Source organism: Leucopleurus acutus, assembly GCF_964270905.1.
Source record: "Leucopleurus acutus genome assembly, chromosome: 20".
NCBI classification, from domain to species: Eukaryota; Metazoa; Chordata; class Mammalia; order Artiodactyla; family Delphinidae; genus Leucopleurus; species Leucopleurus acutus.
This window is the reverse complement of record NC_139162.1, coordinates 27,705,383-27,724,978: the sequence shown is the minus strand read 5'-3', so window position 1 is coordinate 27,724,978 and position 19,596 is coordinate 27,705,383. Positions and strand designations below refer to the sequence as shown.

Below are 19,596 nucleotides of genomic sequence, written 5' to 3'. Positions count from 1 at the left end.
TATAGTTAAAACTCTTCTGAGAATGGAAAAATTAGGCAGATGCAGAGCAAGTATGAAGGGACATGTTGGAAAATATAATGGCAAAACGGGGTTCAGACAGTTTGTAAACATAGTTACATAGCTTATTTTTTTAAAACTGCTAAAGAAAAGAATTTCTTAACCTGCGAAGTTTATAAGGCTATTAAAATTAAACATAAAAGACAGGACAGATGGGCTTAGTAAGAATATATGTAAAAGGGTGTATGCAGATATCACAATTATAAAATGACCTATATTTATTGTTCTCCTCTCTCGTTGTTACTTAGGAGAGGATGACCTTGATTTGAGAGGACAGTACAGTTCTTAATGGCATAGTGAGAGACCTGCTATTTGAAATACACTTATTTTAAAATCATTTTGAAGTTTGATTATTTGCTTTTTTTTTTTTTGGTAGTAACTTTACCCTCAGATTGCTAATGGTATTAATGTTATTCACATGACTTTGGAATTTTAATTTGCAGGCTCCTCCTGATGGAAGTTTTTTTCCTCACTCTGTGTGTGTGTGTGTGTGTGTGTGTGTGTGTGTGTGTGTTCCCTGTCTTTTTCTCCCTTTCTCTCTGTCACCTTTGTTGTCTCCATCTGGGTCTCAGGGACCTTCAGTCCACAGCTGAACCTAAAAGTGGTGGTTCTGAGTTCCTATCCTACTGTAAGAAGCCCAGGTCCTGCTGCATGGCTTTCTCTGCCTTTTTCTGTCACCAGAGACTTGCAGATTTATACCGGTTGCAGCTCAGATTATCATTCAGAGCTCTGCAACTCCTTTCACTGAGAGCAGTACCCTGTTCCCACTTTATTTGGTGAGTCTGCTCCATCACTTGCACAGGTGGGGTTTTGGTCCCCATTACCTGCCTTGCAGGCATAAAGCTCCTGGTGACCTCTGTCTAGTTCTTGACCCAGAGCCCAGTAGTCTTATGACTTTAGCTTTTGTCTTCCACCGGAAGTTTCTGCTCTATTTCTGTTCCACAAAGAATTTTATCTTGTTTTTTTGAGTGTAGGGATGTGTATGTCCTTTAAGTATGTCTGTATAGAATTCAGGTGCTCATATTCGTTGTTGGTCACTGATCTTGTCATATTTTTATTAGTTTGCCCTTCTTCCCTAATCCCATTGTCCTTTTTACCACCCACCTCCAAATATCAGTAGGTAATCATTCTACTGAATTTAAGGTGTGTTCTTCCAATATGCCTGGCATATGTTTGTTTATGTCTGTATAGGAAGTTTATAAATATTGTTTTGTGTATGATTTTAAAATTTTACATAACAGAGAAGTCTGTTTGGTTTTAACTTCTCTCAACATTATATTTGAGACCTATGTTGCTGTATATAAAGCTACAACTGCTTCTGACTGCTACAGAGTATTCCTTTGTATGCTCAAAAGTACTATATTTTGTTATCATATAATCTGGTGACAGTCACTTAGGTCACTACTTCTAAATTTTTTGTTCCTACAAATAGCATTGCAGCAAATAACCTCATATGCACCTGTGTAATAACTTCTCTAGCATTGTTGAGTATATGCATACTTAATTTCATTATTGCCAGATTGCCCCAGAGCAACGTTTGTATCCGTTAGTTATATCATTTAAGACAATTCTTTTAAATAAGAATTTTCCCTTATTATGAAAAGGCACAGGATGTGTCAAACACAGGCACCTAATGAGTACCTGAAATGAATTTAGTAATTCGCATATTGAAAGGTTATTCTGAGGATTAAAAGATTGAAGACAATAGTTTTTGGGTTTTTTCACAGTGAAACAGAGAGCCACAATATGTAAACAAATAAGCGGTGAATATACTCCTTAAATAATTAGATTATCATTGTTTGATGGGAAATATTTCATTCATTATTAAAAGTTCCCCTAGGGTCCCTGGTGGCGCAGTGGATGAGAGTCCGCCTGACAATGTAGGGGACACGGGTTCGTGCCCTGGTCCGGGAAGATCCCACATGCCGCGGAGCGGCTGGGCCCGTTAGCCATGGCCGCTGAGCCTGCGTGTCCGGAGCCTGTGTTCTGCAATAGGAGAGGCCACAACAGTGAGAGGCCCACATACAGCAAAAAAAAAAAAAGTTCCCCTAAAGCACCTCCTTGGATTCCTGAGATCACAGTTTGAAAGTCCACTGATTTAAGGGGAAAATGCCATTTTAGAGCAGTGACTAGAAGATTAAGTAGCTTAAGTTTGGTTTCTTTTTCTTCTAACACCATTTTATGAAGTTTAAGCACATAGTGATATTTACCAGAAGAACACTTAAAAATGAAGATGTTACATAAGCCCTTGCTTCTGTAAGTCCTCATTTGGGATTGTCATCTCCATTCCTGGTGATTGTTTGAGGTACATGTGAGGAAGATGATGTTGTCCTCCCTGGCTTGTCTCTATTGGCATTGGGCCACTAGAGGTAAAGCTGAAAGTGGGCTCTGGGCTCCAGTATTAGTCCCATGCTTTGACTTCAGGCTACATGGTGGTCCTTTCATGTGCCCTTTTGCCCATTTTATTTGTGGGCCATCATAGACAGTAACCTTGGAAATGAGCACACGTGGTGTGCGTTTGTCCTTATAGATTATAGCTCTGGTTGTCTCCTCCATCTCTTTCTCTACGCTCACTAATGTACATTTCTTTCTCTTCCTACCCCCACACTTCCAGTTTGAACTTTTATTTGAAATTGTCATTTCTCATTTCTTCAAGTTTAATGTTTTGAATGTTTGTTTTTCAGTGATCAGGAACCTCCCTATTCAATGATTACATTGCACGAAATGGCAGAAACAGGTATTTTTAAAGTTTTTTAAAATACTTCCTAATTAATGATCATGAAGAAGTGTAGCCACTTTTTTTTTTTAATAAAAGACTTCAAAAATACTTAACACATATGATGAAGAAAAAAACCCCTAGTCTATGGAAATTTTCTTGTATAAGGACAATAATTAATAAGCACTGTATTATATCCTGAGTATATGCTGCATATTTCAGTAATGGTTTTATCTCACTAAAATTATTACAATAAAATTATTTTTGGCATTGACAGATCTTCGACTATAACTCTTCTAGAATGGGGAGGATAATTTTTTTGTCCCTCAATTTCCTAAATGTCATTCTGAAAATAGAGCCAACTGTTTCAGATACTTAATCTTCTCAGTTAACTCCTATGTCATAAATAAGATGCTGGAAACTATTTAATCATAATTTGAGAACCCAGAACCATAGCTTAAATGTTGTTCAAATAAAGATACCCCCAAATCACCAGACTCCTGTAAGTTAGAATTCTTTGTCTCTACTGTGATGACTAGCAGTTGATGACCATGTCCATGCCAAATACTAGCTGCTTAAAAGCTATAGGATGTTTCCGTTTTCCAAGAGTGTTTCTATTTTAATGTGAAGTCATCTTGTGTTGTAAGTTATATATTCACATTTTTAAAATATGGCTCCATCGTATAATCTTCTTGATTTGCTCCTAGATGAAGGATGGCTGGACGTTGTACAGTCTTTAATTAGAGTTATTCCATTGGAAGATCCACTGGGACCAGCTGTTATAACATTATTACTAGATGAATGTCCATTGCCCACTAAAGTAAGTTAATACTTATCTTTTATGAAACTGACATCTCCGCTTAAACACAGGATGAATGACCACAAAGAACATTTGATATAATGCATTTCTTTTTATATATTTTGGGTCTGTTTTATTTAATGTTAATTTCATTATGTAAACTTGTTTTTTATTACTAATAAATTGCTACATCCTCTTTCTGTCAATAGCTTACTCTAAAACTTTAGTTTAAAATTTTAAAAGTGTTAAAATTGGAAGCATTTATATCTGAAATGGCAATCTTTGAAACTAGAAAAGAATGTTCAGTTGCTAAGCTGATTTTCTTATCTCTCTCCAAACAATTTCCTCATAACAAAAGTTTTTTAAACATTTTCTATTAAGAGAAAACACTGTTATACCAAAAGTACTTTTGAGTCTTAAACATATTAAATATCGGCATAACTTTGATTATCCCTTATGTAGACTGAAAGTATCTAACTTTCATTGCCTTATTCCATATGGTCTATGGAATCCTTTTTTTAAAATTTTGGATTCTGGCATCTTTCATTTGTTTAAAGCCTCAGACATTTGGGCCTAACATGGAAAACATGGACAGAGGGAAAAGTCTTTGGCCTTGTCACTGGTGAATTGACCTTTGCCTAGTCTTTTAAAGTCTTTGCCTTTAAAATTCTGGTGATATTTGTTCTTGATTGATAAAAAAAAAGTTTTGTAAGAAACTTTTTACTTTAGTATCACTAGGCCCTATTGTTATCAATCATACTGGCATTTGGGTGGACTTAGTCTGTTTAACGACTCGAGTATATAGCATATATTTGATACAACTGGTACATTTTGAATGAAATGGAATCTAGCAATTCATTTAAGAAAACTTTCAGGTTGATCAAATAATATTTCTCATCAATAATGGTATCCTGGGCTTCCCTGGTGGCGCAGTGGTTGAGAGTCCGTCTGCCGATGCAGGGGACACAGGTTCGTGCCCCGGTCTGGGAGGATCCCACATACCGCGGAGCGGCTGGGCCTGTGAGCCTTGGCCGCGGAGCCTGTGTGTCTGGAGCCTGTGCTCCGCAACAGGAGAGGCCACACAGTGAGAGGCCCGTGTACCGCAAAAAACAAAAATAAATTAATTAATTAATTAAATAAAATAAAAATTAAAAAAATAATGGTATCCTGTGACTATTTTATATCATTTTTGTATGGTCATTCTGAGTTGATTTAACACGTGGTTATTGCTTTTGTGTCAAAGAATTACCTTGAGGAAAAAAAACTTAAGTAATACATTTATCAAATCCGTTTGTACATTTTTGTTTTTAGGATGCACTCCAGAAATTGACTGAAATTCTCAACTTAAATGGAGAAGTAGCTTGCCAGGACTCAGGTCATCCTGCCAAACACAGGAACACATCTGCAGTCCTAGGCTGCTTGGCTGAGAAACTAGCAGGTAACTCTGGGAAGCTCCATCAAGGAAGATCTTAAGTTGTTTAACATCAAGGGGAAGATGGCACTGCAGGTCTTTGATCAAACCTGCTTTACCACAAAGACGTGTCTCTAAAAAAATAAAATAAAATTGAGCAACAGGGTCTAACTGGAAAAAAATTACTCAAGGCCACAGAGGTAAATGCAAACTAATGTAGCTTTGAGGACTTTCAGAGGGAAATTTAAAAGAAAAAGTTTTCCTTATTTGCTTTAAAATTAAAAATAAGAGAAAAGGCTAAGCTCATATGATAAAGATTATATGTAATATGTAATATACATATACACACACTTTATAAAGTTTAGCTAGGCAATAGAGACATATTTGGTAGGGGAAGAAGAAAAGGAACTTTAAATTGGAGCAATTCCTGAGAAGACAAGCAGATTTTTTACTTGTCTGTGAATGTTACCCATTTTACGAAAGTTAACATCAAAGTATAGGTGAATAACCCAGCTAGTTGCATCATTTATGGTGGAAGAAACAATGGATTAGAAATCAAAACATGGGTATTGGTTCAACCTCTACCATGTGCTCCCCAAGTGCCCTGGAGTAAGTCACTTCAGGAGTGTGTCTCAGGAGTGGGCTCAGTTGCTCAACTGTGAAATGGGGATAGTACTATTCCCTGCCTTAAGCAGGAGGCTTGAATAAGATAATGCACATGAGAGTACTTTGTAAAAGAGCTCTACAATTTTATTGGTATTACTTACAAATTCAAAATAATGTAACACATTTAATTATATCCAGTGTTTGTTGTATTCATCTAGGTCCTGCAAGTATAGGTTTACTTAGCCCAGGAATACTGGAATATTTGCTACAGTGTCTGGTAAGTGAGACATCAAAGCTAGTTATTCTTAGTCATCTAGAATTGTGCATTTTTCTAAAATTGCCCACTTAGCCACTGGCACAGAGAATGGAATCAGCTATAAATTTTATTTGCAGGTGTTTCCTGAGTGTTTATCTATTCCTTCCTGTGTTTAAAAAAAAGTAAGGGCAGGATAGGAATTTATTGCAAGCAAAAACAGCTGAGTTGGTCTGGTTTTAAATTTAGTCATAAGATAGGTGCTATGATTGGCTTTTTTTGTGTGCGTCCTTAGAGTCTGCCAAATGGTAGTAGGAACCTCCGCAGTGGAAACAAAATTACACAGCATTCCAACAGAAAACTGTGAGGTCAGATTCCCAGTGTATATAAATCTCTGTTCCTCCATCCCTCCCACCATTACTGCTCTTAAAACTATTGTTGAGTATTTGATATATCGTCTGTGAAGCTTGTGGTTTGCCAAGGCTGTGCTATCGGATCTCTCACACTGCTTGACTGCAGTCTTGACTGGTCTATGTTTTTTAAAGTTATTTTTCAGGCCTACTGTGCGTTGGCCTTATTTCAAAATCTGAAAGACCCTTTTTTTCAGGACCTATATGATATGTACTTAAAACACTTAACACTATGCTAAGTAAGCACTGTAGGGATACAGAAGTACTCTAACAGTCCTTTGCCCTCAAGCAGTTTCCTGGTTAGGGGAACAAAACTACTCAGACAAGATAATTAGCCTCCATTTTATGACAGGATACGATCAAGGGCAAAATAGCTTCCTTCGGACCAAGTGCCAAGGGTTCTGAGAAGGTGGTTGGGAGGTGGGAGAAACGGGTGGAGGGGGCTGGGAGTCATGGGAGGCAGACTTCCTGATGAAGGTGGGACCTCAGCTGGGTCACACCACAGGGCTAGGATTTGTTTGTGCACACAGGAGGAAGAAATGGGTTTCTTAGCTAAGGGCACATCACCGGCAGAAGCCCAGAGCCAGAAATGGCCATGTTCCCAGCATATTACAGAGAATTATCTGATCAGAAGACAGTGTTCAGAGACAGGAGGACATAGACTTAGTAGCCAGGTGGGGAGGGCTCAGGGCCTGAAAAACCAGACAGAGGGAATGAGGATGGATGTGGCAAGAAGCAGGGTGCTAAACAGGCTTTGCAGCAGGGAAGGGCAATGGTTACATGAGCTCTGCAGAACCCAGTTGGGCACCAGAAAAGTGAGTGGAAATCATCTGTTGTTCTAGAGCTGTTTTGCAGGCACCTAGCATAGCTGTGGGGAAGGATGGCTGTGAGAAGATATGATGTTAAGCAGTTAGACCTTCCTTCAAATGTGAACACATGTGACATGAACTTAAATGTAACAGAAAGAGCTCACTTGTTGCTCTATCCCACCTATCATCAGCATTTGTAGAATTCCTTTCAGAGAACAGGTTGAAAATGAAGCCATAAGTTGTTAATTTCATTATTTATAAATTTGGAACTTGGTAGTGATGAATGGCTCCTTTTAGGGTTCTGAATAAAAAGCCATTTTTAAGCTATATTTCTGGGCTTCTGTTTGGCTTGCTTAAAGGAATATAAGAATCAGCATGATTTTATTTAACAAAGCTTTAATATATAAATGATACTAAGTAAAATAACATAGTACATTTAATAAGATACTTTTGAAATTTCCATATCTATAAATGAACACAGTAACTTCAAGAAAATAATATAAGTTTTAAGAGACTCTATCTTGGTTTATTACTAACAATATTAGCAAATGGATAATCATGGACTTGAATGAGTAAAACTTCTCCTACTGCTCCAAAAAAAAATCTAGCACACATTGGGTAAGAAGAGGAAATTGATAACTTGCCACCTCTGCAGGGCAATGATTTTTTTTTTTTTTTTTTTACCTTTTGTTGTCTTTCAGAAATTACAGTCCCACCCCACAGTCATGCTTTTTGCACTTATCGCACTGGAAAAGTTTGCACAGACAAGTAGGTATAGTGACTTCTTACATTAATGATCTATATCGCTTGTTAAAAATCTTATTTTTCATAGTTACTGGATGAGCTGATGCTTTTGAACCCCATCAAACATGCATACATTCTGGGGAATTCCCTGGTGGCCTGGTGGTTAGGATTCTGGGCGTTCACTGCCGTGGCCCCAGGTTCAGTCCCCGGTTGGGGAACTAAGATCCCTCAAGCCGTGTGGCACAGCCAAATAAATAGATAAGAAGCATGCATACATTCTGATTTGTCTGGGTAAACATCTCAAAGCCAGTAAGATGTAACAGTGACAAAGGCAAGAGTTTTCTCACCTAAAGAATCAAATCTTAATGGTTCTGAAGAACCTAGGGGCAGGACAGGAATAAAGACGCAGATGTAGAGAATGGACTTGAGGACACGGGGAGGGGGAAGGGTAAGCTGGGACGAAGTGAGAGAGTGGCATGGACATATATACACTACCAAATGTAAAACAGATAGCTAGTGGGAAGCAGCCACATAACACAGGGAGATCAGCTTGATGCTTTGTGACCACCTAGAGGGGTGGGATAGGGAGGGTGGGAGGGAGACGCAAGAGGGAGGGGATATGGGGATATATGTATACGTATAGCTGATTCACTTTGTTATACAGCAGAAACTGACACACCATTGTAAAGCAATTATACTCCAATAAAGATGTTAAAAAAGAAATATATATATATATATATATATAAAGAATCAAAACTTGGTGACCGTGATTACCCACTTTTTATAGCTAAAAATTTAGTGATCATATTGCTACTTTCTAGAAAATAGAGCTCTTGGGCTTTGTCATTATTATAGTTTCCAGATTCTCTAATTGTCTCTCCTCACTCTTTCCCTCCATTAATCTACCCAGTAAATCATCCTACTCTTTCATGGTTAATTTAAGGTTTATGTCTTCCCAACAGGTGAAAATAAATTGACTATATCTGAATCCAGTATTAGTGACCGGCTTGTCACGTTAGAGTCCTGGGCTGATGATCCTGATTATCTGAAACGTCAAGTTGGTTTCTGTGCCCAGTGGAGCTTAGACAATCTCTGTAAGTAGGAGTTGTCCTGTATTAAAATGCCTGTTTTCATTTCCAAATCCACTTCTTAAATAGGATCACAGGTCTTTATTTTGTGACAGTGAGTGTGAGTTTTTCCATATAAGGTCCTCTACTGGTGGGTTGGCTATATTCTAGCAGTAAAGTAAAGAGTCTAGGGACTCTTCAGACTATTAGATGGAATGCTTCTAATTGCAGCACTCTCCTGTTCGAAAACTTTTACTGGTCCCCTGTTTCCTCCTGCATCCAGGCCATTAATCAGATGCTACTGTCTAATCAACTCTTTCCAACACAAACTCTTCTCACTGTCCTACAAGCAGTTCCCAATCATTCCTACCCCTGGGCATGTTCCCCTCACTTGGAATTCCCTCTTTACTCTTCTCTTTGTCCCAACTTTGCTCTTCAAAACTCAAGTCATGTCTTACCTATACCGTGAGAGTTGCTCCCAACTTTTCTTTTTCTCCTCCAAGAGCTGCAAGAACTAAAACTATATTACTGCTCTATCCTCACTCCCCCTCCCACAGGTAGCACTGTGCGAAAGCACAGTTGGACATGTGACCCCTCTGCTCCTACTGCAGCATTATGGGGAGTAGCTCAGTGCCCAGCCTGTGTAGTGCCAGTTAAAGAATAATTCTGAAAAAGTACCATTTGGATTTTGCTGCATGCAAAATAATGACTATAGGGAACAGAAATATAAACCTAGCAGTGCTGCTTTTACTAGCATTTGCTTAATTAATCTTCATATGGCAGTGTAGCAGCAAAGTTAAGGTTATAAGTCTATCAATTCTGCCATTTATGAGCACCTCCACTTCTTAACTAGAATGGCAACTAGCGATGACAGTAGCTTTTTTCTCCACAACAGCCTGCCTTAGAAATGTGCCCACTTTTTCTTTTGCAGTTTTAAAAGAAGGTAGGCAGCTGACCTATGAGAAAGTGGACTTGAATAGCATTAAGGCCATGCTAAATAGCAACGATGTCAGTGAGTACCTGAAGATCTCGCCTCATGGCTTGGAGGTAAAGCTTCCATAGATGGACCATTCTGGGGAGAAAATCTTGTCCTCATTTTCCTGCCCTGGTTCTGAACAAAAGCAATCCTTGCAAAATAGATGGAAATTTTCTACATACGCAAAGAGTGTTTAGAGGTAGAAGTGGTGGGAGAGAGCGTGTTTGGGATATTATTTACTCTTTCATATCTAACATGGTCCTATACATATAGTACATGCTATAATGTTTATTGACTGGTTTAAATATGTCTGATTTTCATCTCTGCCATTTTAGGCAGTTAAAGGTACAAAGACTAGTGTTTCTAAAAGAGGCCCTTCCTTTTTTTTTTGTTGGTTTTTTTTTGTTGTTTTTTTTTGCAGTATGCGGGCCTCTTACTGTTGTGGCCTCTCCCGTTGCGGAGTACAGGCTCCGGACGCGCAGGCCCAGCGGCCACGGCCCACGGGCCCAGCCGCTCCGTGGCACGTGGGATCTTCCCGGACCGGGGCACGAACCCGTGTCCCCTGCATCGGCAGGCGAACTCTCAACCACTGTGCCACCAGGGAAGCCCGGCCCTTCCTTTTTTTAAATCCCTGCATAACCAATTGTATTCAGTCTAGAGCTTCACCTTCTCCCTTTATGTTGAAAATGTTGCTGATTTGGGGGTGAAGGTTAATGAAAGAGCCGCTTATATACAGGAAGGTACCGTTAGGCACTAGACATGTCAAGATTAAAGAGCCGTTGAAGAATGGCTGCAAATAGGTTCTTTGATCTTACATCTTTTTGCCAAATGCTTTATGTAGTTTTCTGCTTCAGATTATTTTTAGGTACTCCATCTAATACACTTCAATATCCTTCTCTCCCTCATCTCCCTCCCTAACAAGTACAATGTTTATGCATTTGGAAAAGATTCTACTATCAGAGCAAAGCTCTGTAAGTACTTAAAAATGAAGCCAGTAGCCTTCACTAATTCTTACTTTGAGATCTTCCAATCCTTTCAATCTGGAACTCCCTGGAAATTAAACTATAAAATAGAGTGTCCTTCCTTCGGTTTTGTACTTTTTGTCACTGAGAATGCACAGGGAAGAAGACAGTAGTCCACCAGGAGCTTTAATGAGGAAGAATAGATTCTACCTTCTGAGCCGTTGGTTATCTCTGGTGGTCTTCAGGCATTGATGGTGGACTTCCATGCTCTTTGATTTTGCCAGGCTCGCTGTGATGCCTCTTCTTTTGAAAGTGTGCGCTGCACCTTTTGTGTGGATGCTGGGGTGTGGTACTACGAAGTAACAGTGGTCACTTCTGGTGTCATGCAGATCGGCTGGGCCACACGAGACAGCAAGTTTCTCAATCATGTGAGTACCTTGGAGACCTGTGTGGATGAGAGCAGCAGCAGTTTTTTTGGCGAGTGGGTGGCGGATACTCATTTTTCAGATAGTTTTGCACAATAATCGTTCCTTGGGCTGAATCACATGGTGCCAAATCCCTAACAGTGGTTTTCTAAACTGATTTAGAAATAGGAAAACACAGGTGAAATTGCCCGTCAGCTGTTTTTTTCCCCTCAAGTTTTAAGTTCATGTTAATCTTCCACCCAGAGTTTAGATGTGCTCTTTTTCCTCTTTTTTTTTTTAATTAATTAATTTATTTTGTTTTTGGCTGCATTGGGTCTTTGTTGCTGCGCGTGGGCTTTTCTCTAGTTGCAGCGGGGGGGCGCTACTCTTCGTTGGGGTGGCTCCTCTTGCTGTGGAGCACAGGCTCTAGGTGTGTGGGCTTCAGTAGTTGTGGCACACGGGCTTCAGTAGTTGTGGCGCACAGGCTTCAATAGTTGTGGCTCGCAGGCTGTAGAGCGCAGGCTCAGTAGCTGTGGTGCACAGGCTTAGTTGCTCCATGGCATGTGGGATCTTCCCAGACCAGGGCTTGAACCCATGTCCCCTGCACTGGCAGGCGGATTCTTAACCACTGTGCCACCAGGGAAGCCCCTCTTTTTCTTTTTAGGCTCTGCTCCAGCCCCAGCCACATGTTTGGCTCAGTTTTTATATTGGGTCCAGTGATGGTTTTTACCTTGCGTTTAAGCTTTAGGAACTTCGTAGGACTTCTGTTCCTTTCATAAAATACTAAATGTTGTCTTGACTCCTCTTACTTTTACCTTATAATTAGTAGGCACATTTGTTTTCAGTATTCAGTATTTATCTTTTGCTAGACAAAGCTGTAATTTATAAGGGAAAATTAAGTCCACTAGAGGAAGCAGAATTGGGCTGCCTCTACCTGGGTGTGAGAGGTTGGGGTTCTTCGCTTTCCTACGAATGTTAATTTCTTGTCACTTTATACCCTTCTAATGCCCAACCCAATCGGCTTTCCTCTCATAGTCATATTATAAGCTGTTTGGAATTAATCCAGTTTTGATCAGGAATATTTTGTGGACATATGATTTTTACCCTTTGAGCTGGGAAAAGTCCCTTAGATTTTTTTTTTTATGTTAATCTAAATAATAGCCTCCCATCCCATACAGCTAGTTTCTAAAGTGCCCTTTCAACAAGGCTGTACAGCATCCTGGAATTGTTCATGGCATTTTACTAAACTCCTTGCTGGAAAGAGACAAATTGGAGGAAGAGGGCCCAGGGAGAGGTCAGGTCTGGATTTTTGTCCAGGATGGAAAACTGGACCCCAGTCTGCCATTGCTTTGTTGGGAACCTTCCCTGATGCGGCGCCTCCTAGTCCTCTAGGCCTTAATTAAAACCTGGAAGAATGGGGCTTTTTTGTGACACCATGTAGTCAGAAGTAAGTGGGTCTGGAGAACGATGCCAGTTAGTCTTTTAGTGCCCAACTTGGGCACTAATTTAAAGAAGACAGTATCAGTTACACTGACAGCCTGCCCCAAATGATGTCCTCAAGAGGATTTTTTAGGAGTTAAAAAAAAATCTTAATTTCCAGAGCACCTTCATTTTAGAGCCTATCATCCGATTCCCACAACAGTTTTTACTGTCACAGTTTCCATTTCACAGATGAGAAAACTGAGACTAAGACTGGGACAAAAAGAAACTAGGACTAGAATTCAGTCCCCTTCCTATTCTACAATAGTTGTGTTCTTTGCATTTGAAAATTGAGAGAGTCTCAGAGAAGTCGCTAGTCTCATTTGGAAGTAAAGATTTGTTTGGGAACTAGAAGAAATGTGGAATCCTCTCGGGAGAAAGCTTCGATATAAAATGTGCCTCTCCTAATTTGGCAGCACACTACAGGTCTGAGTGTAGTATATTTGAGACTGAATGTTGCAGATTGTTTTTTTTTAGTGGCCAATGAAGCTGGATCATTTTATCTGATGGGTGAAACTAATTTCTGCCATATAGTTGCAAAAACTTTGGCTTCTCAAGTTAAGAGGCTTAACATACTATCTTCCTACCCTCCAGATTGCTTGATAGACTTAATTTCTTTCTTTAAAAAACAAAAATGAAACATTTTTCCCTGATTCAAGTACTGGTTGGTGAAGTCTGATGTATCTTTCCCCAAATGTAGGATTTTAATGATGTTGCCATACTTACAACTTTGCTTCACATGGACATTGTTCTGGTGATTCTGAATCCTTTTGCCTGTACAGATAGGGTGTGGTTTTATGGAATAAGTCATTCCTAGAATACATGCAGTTTCTAAAACTTTGAAGTCTGTTCATAGACTTATTTTAACTCCTACTGCTTGGGCTTCGGTTTTGAAAAGATGGTCAAAGTGTTGGGCTTGGACATAGATCATTAATGTGAGAAGCTAAAGGATAGTTCTTGTTCGGGTCACTTAGAGAATCGTTATCTTGTATATATTTATGGGGGTTTGGGAGGAGCAAGTCTCCAAGGGTGCATTTTGACTTATCTAAAATATCTTTTGCCTTTTCATGAGCATCTGCCATGTGACAGGTCTTTCACATACTCATCTCTAATCTTTTTGAGAGTTTGGGAAGGTATTATTCTCCCATTTAGAGATGAGAATGAAGTTCAAAGAAATTAATTTAGAAACTTGCCCAAAGTCACCTAGCTTCCAACTGCTGGCGAAGAATTCAAACCCTGGTCAAGGCAGCCCGTGCTTCTTTCCCTGTTGAAGCCTCTTGCCATGGAGAAAATGACTCTGCTATCTTAAACAGAAAAAGAATGACTTGGAAGCCTATTGGGAGCTCCCAGACTATTGAGGGGTTTGAGAACCAGACAGGCTCCAAGGCAGCATCAGAGGCCAAGACACAGGAAGTACGACAGCCAGTGTTTTAGGGACTAGGATGCCAACACTGCTGCCACAAAGGTCCTAACCATTCCTCCATGTGGGGTCACAGACACTAGGTGTCTGATGGGAGGGTCCGGTTGGCCAAGGTCACATCTTACCCCTCCATCTCCAGAGCAGGAGGCAGGACATTGTATCTTCATTACATTTCCCATAGCAGGAAGTAGTAGGGATACTGGACAGCAGAAGAAAGGATGGTGTCCACCACATAGGGAAGGAGTCAATATATTCTGTAAACAACAAACTGTGGATAAATGCTTTTTTGTTGTTTGTTTTTATTAATGTTGCCATTACTAAAGTATACGTAACCAGAACATACAGATCAAAATAATCACCCCAAGTACCAAGCTAGCTACACTGTTCTCTCATTTGTCTGCCTCAGCTGATGGAGACCATAGTTATAGTTCCACTGGGAATGTTTTCACGTTGAAAGAGGGTGTAGTACATCTGGACTGTTCTTTGGTATGTGAGCTCAAAGGGCTTTTTAAAGTGTATCTCTGCTTAGCAGAGGCACCTACTTCTTAGCCTGTAGAAGTTGATCTGTGGTTAAAACGATTAGAGTTCCCCCTCTGTCTCCAAATGCCACATTACTGTGAAATTCATCCAGGCATAGAAGACATTGCATGGTAAAGTCTGCTCTTAACCAATTCTTGGTGGCTGGGAATCTTCTAGGAATTTCTTTCAAGTGTTCAGTGGAGGACTTCCTAGGACATTAGAAAGGAAAGATAGAAAAGAATTGCTTGCCTTTTGCCTATGCCCCAACACTCCACAAATAAAAAGTAAGTTTTTACTTATTTGTTCAGGCTTTGAAAGGAATAGCAAGGTGTTTTTTCTAATAGACTGGTGAATATCTTCTCGGCCTTAGGCTGAGAACTTATGCAAGCTCATTTAACTCTTGAGTAGTCTGAATAGTGCATTCAGAAGCTAATTCAGAAGCCTCACTTTGGAGAACACTCATCCGAATTCAGTATGTTGTGGTCCGAGTAGTCAAGAAGCATCTTGGAGCCCTTTTTCCAATCTATCTCCTCACTGCATTGTCGCATAGAATAAGCAGACCATCACCAGGATCTGAGATCTTACTTGGATTCAGCCCACATTTTCAATGCCTTTCTCCACTATAATCTTTCACCATTGAGCCTTAAAGATAGCAGTTGTCTGATCTGCATGTTTCCTCTGTATTTTCTATTTTCTTCTTATAAGTGCTCAAAATAATTTCTTAAGATCCCACCTCCCCTTTTATGTTAACAATAAAATAATTGTGAAATAATTAAAAGGCAGGGACTAATAAAAGAAGCTGCCAAGGACCTGTGTGATGTTCAGATATCTCAGAATACCTGTTAGCTGATTACCCACTATAACCTTCTGTTGTCTCCAGTTTTGAAATCTCTGAGCATGTGGGTGTTTTGAAGTGTACTACATGAAAGAAAGGTGTTTGCCCACACCAGCCTTGGAATCAGAAAATTGCAGGGTCCAAACTTGACTTTTTTAGTAACATGTCCTTGGGCAAGCTGGTTGACTTCTCTGAGCCTTATTTCCTCTTAAGATGGAATATAATACCACCAGCCTTAAGGTGGTTCATGAGAATTAAATGAACTAACAGATGTGAAACTTGGGAAAAATTTGTTGGTGAAGTCACACTCTATTCTGACTCTATGTCAGAATTTTGGTATCTTCCAAGAACTGTAGCCTCTCTCCTTTCATCCAAAAAGCTTAGAATTCTAGCCACCAGGTTAATGGAACACAGCAGGCAGAACCTTGCTAATCTTCTGGGCCCTCTCTCCCTCCAGGAAGGCTACGGCATTGGGGACGACGAATACTCCTGTGCATACGATGGCTGCAGGCAGCTGATTTGGTACAACGCCAGAAGTAAGCCTCACCAACACCCCTGCTGGAAAGAAGGTATTCATTCCTCTTCATCATGAATTTATTAATTAGGTTAAGACATCTGGTTATGATGAGGCATTTATTATGTTAGGCTTTAAAATCTTTTAATGGAAAAAGAGTAAATGTGAAAAGGGATATTAGCTTTTGTATCCCCTACCATAGATGTGAACCGTACTCCTGATATTCACCTCTGATGGAGCCCTTCCTTTAGCAACACATTTCAGACTATAAAATTCTTAATTTAGTGGGGAAATGATCATTTTAAGATTAATATGAATTCTAGTTTCCTCTCTGGGTATATGTCTTAAATCAAAGCAGCCATGGAGATATTGAGGACACTGAAATTGTAATGCCAATAAAATAAGGTTATTTTCAGAGAATTGGCACTATTCAGTGGACACATTCCGGGGCTCTCTAGGGCAGCTTTTAAAGATGACTTGAGTACTGTTAGCCTCAAACACTTCTGCCCAGCCTCATTTCTCCAGACATCAGGCTCAGGATGCTGCAGGGCCAGGACTCTCAATCAAGGCTCTAGGATTTTAGCAAGAATATATCTTATCAACAGCATGATCATTTTTGCCCAATTCAGTTTTTTTTCCCAACTGCTTTGCAATATTAAATGCCCTAGACCCATGAAAACATTTATTAATGAAAGATTCAAACAGCATAGTTAGAGCCACAGTTGATTTGTTAAACACTTATACCAAAAAATTTAAGGTGAGTGTTTACCCCCAACTAAATACAGTGAAAACAGGGCTTCCCTGCTTCAGCACCACTGCACCAGAGGGTAGTATTCTCAAGGGGCCTCCTGGTGCACTGCCTTGTTCTGAAGATATAGAGTCATATGGTAGGGGATGGAACCTCCGGAAAAATTTTATTCCCAGCATTGGAGCTAGATGGGGGATATAGCCCAGCTTCTTCTCCAAGCTGCCCTCTCTCTGTTTCCTGCCACAATCAGCATTATAGATGTAAACTGAATTTTCAGGCATGCTAAGAGAGCAGGAATTTGACCCTTGCTGTGAGGGGACAGCTTCTCAATTAACTAATAGTGTGGAAAGGAAAAAACCTGCAAAGCCCACATAAGCCCTCATTTTAAGGGTTTGCAGGTTAAAGGAACATAACACTTCTTCATTTTTTTAAAAAATACTTTTCTGATATTTTTTTGTTATCGTTATAAATTTATTTATTTTTGTCTGTGTTGGGTCTTCGTTGCTGCGCACAGGCTTTCTCTAGTTGCGGTGAGCGGGGGCTACTCTTCATTGCAGTGCGCGCAGCCTTCTCATTGTGGTGGCTCCTCTTGTTGCGGAGCACGGGCTCTAAGCACATGGGCTTCAGTAGTTGTGGCACGTGGGCTCAGTAGTTGTGGCTTGCGGGCTCTAGACCGCAGACTCAGTAGTTTGTGGCACACTGGTTTAGTTGCTCTGCAGCATGTGGGATCTTCCCTGACCAGAGATCGAACCCATGTCCCCTGCATTGGCAGGCGGATTCTTAACCACTGCGCCACCAGGGAAGTCCCAACACTTCTTCATTTAACAAAGCATTAAGATAGAGGTACTGTCTGCAAAGACTGTCTTGTTTGTTTTTTAAATGATTTTTTAAAAGATTTCTTAAGTTTATTATAAAATTTGGAAAATAGGGGTAAAAAGCAAATGAAACCAAAATCTCATGTAATTCCTCCATCCAGAGATTTCTTTAAAACACAATCTGGTGTGTATATATAGATATGTATTTTTTTTATTAATTTACCTTTAACATTTTTTTAAAATTTTTATTGGAGTATAGTTGATTTACAATGTTGTGTTAGTTTCAGATGTACAGCAAAGCAAATCAGTTATACATATACATATATCCACTCTTTTTTAGATTCTTTTCCCATATAGGCCATTAGAGAGTACTGAGTAGAGTTCCCTGTGCTATACAGTAGGTCCTTATTAGTTATCTATTTTATATATAGTAGTGTGTATGTGTCAATCCCAATCTCCCAATTTGTCCCTCCCCTGCCCTTACCCCCTGGTAACCATAAGTTTGTTTTCTACATCTATAACTCTATTTCTGTTTTGTAGATAAGTTCATTTGTACCCTTACTTTAGACTCCACATATAAGCGATATCGTGTGATATTTGTCTTTCTCTGTCTGACTTACATCACTCAGTATGACAATCTCTAGGTCCATCCATGTTGCTGCAAATGGCATTATTTCATTCTTTTTTATGGCTGAATAATATTACATTGTATATATGCACCACATCCTTTTTATCCATTCCTCTGTTGATGGACATTTAGGTTGTTTCCATGTCCTGACTACTGTAAATAGAGCTGCAGTGAACATTGGGATGCATGTATCTTCTCAAATTATGGTTTTCTCCTGATATATGCCCAGGAGTGGGATTGCTGGATCATATGGTAGCTCTATTTTTAGTTTTTTATGGAACCTCCATACCGTTCTTCATAGTGCCTGTACCAATTTACATTCCCACCAAAAGTGTAGGAAGATTCCCTTTTCTCCCCACCCTCTCCAACATTTATTGTTTGTATATTTTTTGATGATGGCCGTTCTAACTGGTGTGAGTTCTTACTTCATTGTAGTTTTGATTTGCATTTCTCTAATAATTAGTGATGTTGAGCTTTTTTTTTTGCGGTACGCGGGCCTCTCACTGTTGTGGCCTCTCCCGTTGCGGAGCACAGGCTCCGGATGCGCAGGCTCAGCAGCCATGGCTAACGGGCCCAGCCGCTCCGCGGTATGTGGGATCATCCTGGACCGGGACAGAAACCCGTGTCCCCTGTATCGGCAGGCGGACTCTCAACCACTGTGCCACCAGGGAAGCCCAAAGCATCTTTTCATGTGCTTTTTAGCCATGTGTATGTCTTCTTTGGAGAAATGTCGATTTAGATCTTCCACCCATTTTTTAATTGGGTTGTTTTGTTTTTTTGATATTGAGCTGCATGAGCTGTTTGTATATTTCGGAGATTAATCCCTTGTTGGTTGCTTTGTTTGCAAATATTTTCTCCCATTCTGAGGGTTGTCTTTTCATTTTGTTTATGGTTTCCTTTGCTGTGCAAGAGCTTTTAAGTTTAATTAGGTCCCATTTGTTTGTTTTTATTTTCATTACTCTAGGAGGTGGATCAAAAAAGATCTTGCTGCGATTTATGTGAAAAAGTGTTCTGCCCATGTTTTCCCCTAAGAGTTTTATAGTATCCGGCATTACATTTAGGTCTTTAATCCATTTTGAGTTTATTTTTGTGTATGGTGTATATTTTTTGTTGTTACACTTACTATGCCTTGAACAGCTTTCCAGGTTATTAAATAACATTGTTTTTAATGGCTTTTCAATATTCCATTATATAATAGTACTATATTAATCAATGCCTCAAGGTTGGAAGTTACATTTTTGCCTTTTAAAATTATTATTATAAAAAAATTATAAACCATTCTGGATTTTCTCAGGATAAATCCTTAGAAATGAATCTTCTCTGGCAAAGGGTATATAGAATTTCAAGGCTTTTGCCATATATTGCCAGATTTTCCTCCAGTACCACTGAGGGTCAATTTTTCTTGTCATTACTTTATAATTTCA

At 39.6% G+C, this 19,596-nt stretch overlaps 1 protein-coding gene across 1 annotated transcript in view; it reads left to right on the top strand.

Moving 5' to 3' along the window:
* Nucleotides 1–19,596, top strand: part of RSPRY1 (ring finger and SPRY domain containing 1) — a 46,550-nt gene that overhangs the window by 16,155 nt on the left and 10,799 nt on the right. Inside the window, exons 3-11 of the mRNA XM_082862758.1 lie at nucleotides 2,742–2,794; nucleotides 3,481–3,593; nucleotides 4,884–5,010; nucleotides 5,808–5,866; nucleotides 7,763–7,829; nucleotides 8,768–8,899; nucleotides 9,804–9,919; nucleotides 11,095–11,238; nucleotides 15,925–16,036. Coding sequence (XP_082718884.1) covers nucleotides 2,742–2,794; nucleotides 3,481–3,593; nucleotides 4,884–5,010; nucleotides 5,808–5,866; nucleotides 7,763–7,829; nucleotides 8,768–8,899; nucleotides 9,804–9,919; nucleotides 11,095–11,238; nucleotides 15,925–16,036 — 923 coding nt within the window. The remainder of the gene's footprint in view (nucleotides 1–2,741; nucleotides 2,795–3,480; nucleotides 3,594–4,883; nucleotides 5,011–5,807; nucleotides 5,867–7,762; nucleotides 7,830–8,767; nucleotides 8,900–9,803; nucleotides 9,920–11,094; nucleotides 11,239–15,924; nucleotides 16,037–19,596) is intronic.